This window comes from Orycteropus afer, unplaced genomic scaffold (genome assembly GCF_000298275.1).
Source record: "Orycteropus afer afer isolate SDZICR_OR568_19922 unplaced genomic scaffold, OryAfe1.0 scaffold00131, whole genome shotgun sequence".
NCBI classification, from domain to species: domain Eukaryota; kingdom Metazoa; phylum Chordata; class Mammalia; order Tubulidentata; family Orycteropodidae; genus Orycteropus; species Orycteropus afer.
This window is the reverse complement of record NW_006921718.1, coordinates 6805537-6810061: the sequence shown is the minus strand read 5'-3', so window position 1 is coordinate 6810061 and position 4525 is coordinate 6805537. Positions and strand designations below refer to the sequence as shown.

The window sequence follows — 4525 nt, the reverse complement described above, 5'->3', positions numbered from 1 at the left end:
AGGTGGTACTGGGCGTTGGCAGGAGCCCTCAGTTTCCTTGTCATCTGTACTTCTCCAGAGACCTGCTTGGGTGTCCTTACTACAGGACAGATGACTCCCTCCAGAGTGAGGAATTTAACTAAGACTGCCAAGTAAAAGCTTCAAAGTCTTTTATTATCAAGCCTCAGAAGTCATGTTCCATCATTTCTACCATAGCCTTTTGGTTACACAGGTCAATCCTGTTCACTGTGGAGGGGAACTGACTACATGGGGGCATAAAAACCAAGAGGCAGGAATCATATGGGGCCATCTTGAAGGGTGCCACATGATTGCAAGAGTATCTGCCTAATATTGATTTATCAAACATTTGTTTTACGTGTTTTTCTATATTTACGAGATGTTTACAAAATGTTTTTTAGAAAATAAGACCCAGTGACAAAGAAAAAAAAATATCCTATTGTTACAGAATTACAAATATTATTAAAGGCCTTCTTGTCATGATCATAGCTAAACATTTCTTAAGAATTTATGAAGTTTGTGACACAGTGGTAGGCAATGTGGATATATGGGACTTGCCTTTGTTGTTTATAGCCTCATTGGGAAGGTAAACATTAAGAATATTAATGATCGGTACAGTGATGTTATTTCATCCAGCATAATTGTCCATACTTTTTTGATTGTAGTTAACAGAACCCCTACTCAAATAAGCTGAAGTAACGAGGAAATACATAAGCCCATGTAGCAGGGAAGGGTGCTGGGCCACAGCACCAAAGAAAGAGCTACAGGCATCAGAACTGAGAACTAGGACTGGAGACTCATTGCTTTGAGGCTTACTTTGTTCATTTATCTATTGTCTGCCTTCATTCTGTAGACAGGATAGCCATGTGCAGCCCAGCTTCACATACTACCCATTCAGAAACCCTGATAAACAGAACTTCTTTATCCCATAGTCTAGATTGTGAAGGACACTTCTAGCACACTGTGCTAGAGTGACTGATTCTCCATTACCTACAGGGTGAGGTTTATTAAAGGGTTTGAAACAGGAGTAACATGGCCTGATTTATATTTCAGAAAAACCACTCTGGAGGAAGTGTAGAGAGGGTAAGTTGGAAGAGGAGAGGCCAAGGGAGTGAAACCAGTTAGGAAGCTGTGATAATAGTTCAGGTGAGAGGGAGGTAACTAGACTAAAGCAGTGGCCACAGCTGGAGCAAAACATGAATGACTATGAGTGACATTAGGGAGGAAGAATTGATGGGTATATAAGAGGTCAGGGTGCAGAAGATAGTGGTGACATTTGGAAAAAAAAAACCAACTCCATTGCCATGGAGTTGATTCCAGCTTACAGTGACCCTGTAAGACAGAGTAGAGCTGCCCCATAGGGTTTCCAAGACTGTAACTTTTATGGAAGCAGACTACCACATCTTTCTCCCCCAGAGTAGCTGGTGGTGGCTTCAAACCACCAACCTTTTGTTTAGCAGCAGCCAAATGCTTAACCAGTGTACCACCAAGGCTCCTTGTGGTAACATTAACCATGTGGAAATAGAGGGGCTACAGGAGGCTTTAGGGAAATGATAATGAGTTGTTTGGATTGTTGAGTTCAAAATGTCTACAGATAAAGATGTCCAAATGACACTTGTATATGTAAAGATTTATGTAAATAAACCCTGAGGGTTTATTTCCATTTTGGTATAAACTGAAAACATAATTGTTACTTTATCTTGCTTGGTTTGTAGATATTGTTGCCATATGAAGTTGAACATGGCAGAAGAGGAGGATTACATGTCTGATTCCTTCATCAATGTCCAGTAAGTTAATATACACATCTCATGTAGCGATATATATAAGACATGTGACTGTTAAGGATGTCAAGTGTAAGGTTGGAAAGTTAGCCTTATTGATTTATAGAAATACCTTCTATGTGTCCATATAAAGGACTAGGAGGAAGGGGTTCCTTCCTTCTAGTGCTAACCATTTTACTTCTGCCCTTGATCTTTTTTATTCCCCTCTTCCAAAGAAATTTACTCCTTTTCCTTTATTTCATCTTATTGTTCCTTGTAGCTATTAATTGCTTTTGCTCTTTATTATTGTCAGCCTCCTGGAAAAATTAGTCTGCTCTTAATACTTGTAATTTCTTCAACTTTATACTCTTTTAGTCCCTCCTTCTGGCACCAGCCTTCATCATCCTACTGAAAGAGTCATTGTAGGGTATCGCTGAGTATGTTCTAATACTGTCCATTCAGTGGCATTTTCTCAGTTCTTAATCTCTTTGACATTGCTGCAGAATATGACTCACTTCTTGCCTTTTAAAGCTTCCTTTCTTTATTCTCTGTTGATTCCCTGCCTCTCTATCTTGACTGTGTTGACACATTTGTTGCTGTCACAAAGTAGTCTACTGAATTTTAGAGCATTTCTACCATCTGTTCACATATCTTTGCTGTCATTAGTAATGATAGCAAAGTAGATACAGAGGTAGCAGTGAAATGTTAAGTAGTGTCAAGTGAGTAAGTAGCAGAGTTATGAGAAAACTTCATGCATTTGTCTTAAATAATCTTTTCTATTACTCTTCAGGGAAGATATCAGACCAGGATTGCCAATGCTGAGGCAAATCCGAGAAGCCCGTCGAAAAGAAGAAAAGCAACAAGAATCTAATTTGAAAAATAGGCAGAAGACTTTAAAAGAAGAAGAACAAGAAAGACGTGATATGGGGTTGAAGAACGCACTAGGTTGTGAAAACAAAGGGTTTGCTTTGCTCCAAAAGATGGGATATAAAAGTGGTCAGGCTCTTGGCAAGAGTGGTAAGTCACATTTGGAAGGAAATAGGTGTTTGTAAACACCAGACTGATTTATTGATGAGTACGAGAAATGCAAAGTTGCTTATATGCTGCCGAGCTTTATTTGAGCACTTTTGAGCACTTTCATCTTCCCCTATCTGTTTTAGACACTGCCATCAAGATACATAGGCTCATCAGCCCAGCTCAGCCTTAGAGGCAGTAACAACAGGGAGGGACAAGGTTTACAATGGAGGCAGCAGCTAAAAATGGTAACAGTTAATGGGTTGAGAAACAATGAGGGACAATAAAGCAACATTGAGGATAATGGCAGGACACCCAGTTGAAGAAGCTCAGTTCTCACCTCTTTTTTTAGGAAGTAAAACTGATGATTACAATGGAGAGACACTGTTACCATTTATTTCCTCTTTTATTTTTATTTATTTATTTTATTTTTATTGGGCTTTAAGTGAAGGTTTACAGAGCAAAGTCACTTTCCATACAGCAGTTCACATATACTTTGTCTCATGACGTTGACCACAGTTGACCACAATGCAACAGCTCCCCTCCCACTTCCTCCCCATAGTTACGTCTTCCCAGTGTCCATCCCTCCATACACTCCTGCCCTCTGAGCTGTCTCCCTGTGCATAAGCAGCCCTTCTTTCTCCCATGATTGTTCTCTCCAAGGAGTGTATCTACTTGAGGTAAATGTTCAACTCATATGCCTGTCTTTTGTTTGGCTGGAAACCACAGGTGTGGGTTCAATTCCAGACCTGAAGGGCAGCTAGGGGCCATAGTCTCAGTGGTTACACCAGGCTCTATCGGACCAGCAAACCTGGGCCCCACCTTTTTTTTTTTTTCTCCAAATGATTTTGAGTTTTGTTCCACATTGTTCTCCCTCTCTATCAAGGATCTCCTACATAGATCCCCTTCCAAGTGGACAACAGTGGTAGCCGGGCACCATCTAGTTCTTCTGGTCTAATAGTCGTATAGGCTACAGATCAGATGGTGTACCAGTCGCTAGGACTAATTGTTTCCATGAATTTGGGTTTTCTTCATTCTTCTTTGCTCTGGATGAGGAGAGACCCATCGTTGCATCTAGATGGCAGCTTGCTAGCTTTTAAGATCCCAGTCGCTACTCGCCAAAGTAGGAGGTGGAACAGTGTTTTGTATAGTATGTTATACCAGTTGAGGTTGATGTCCCCTGTGACTATGGTCCCAAGCCCACAGGTTCAACTACTCGGTCCCTCTGGGTAGCTGGCTATGACCAAGCCATGACCACAACCTTGCCCCTTGTCAGCTCTACTATACACTTGGGAATTCTGGTCATTCACATAAACTTATAGGACCATTGTCTGCCAACCCTATGTATGTTCTTGGATACACTCCCCATATCATAGACATACCTAATCATTCAGCTTGTCCATCCACCTATCCACCCATATACCCATGTTTGCCTTCACTGACAATGCAGTACTATATGTACAAAAGGGTTCATCTTTGTTGTCTGTACGTCCCATGTACCTGTCTATGTCTTTCTCATCCTCAATACTGCCATATTGGTTACTCACATTTGGTACATTGCCTTTCTCTTCACCCAAATCAATACTTATCTCTATCTATCTAACAGCGTTCCCTCCCCTCCCCCCCAGTAACCAACAAAGAAAATTTCCTTCTATAGATAAATCTTTCCTTAACTTTTACAGTAACGGACTAATACAATATTTGTCCTTTTGTGATTGACTTATTTCACTCAGCATAATGTCCTCCAAATTCAT

At 40.6% G+C, this 4525-nt stretch overlaps 1 protein-coding gene across 1 annotated transcript in view; it reads left to right on the top strand.

Annotated features, from left to right (window-relative positions):
* The first annotated feature begins 214 nt into the window (after positions 1–214).
* Positions 215–4525, top strand: part of GPATCH11 (G-patch domain containing 11) — a 17612-nt gene continuing 13301 nt past the window's right edge. The window contains exons 1-3 of the mRNA XM_007945072.2: positions 215–310; positions 1713–1784; positions 2548–2774. Coding sequence (XP_007943263.1) covers positions 1726–1784; positions 2548–2774 — 286 coding nt within the window. The 5' untranslated portion in view covers positions 215–310; positions 1713–1725. The remainder of the gene's footprint in view (positions 311–1712; positions 1785–2547; positions 2775–4525) is intronic.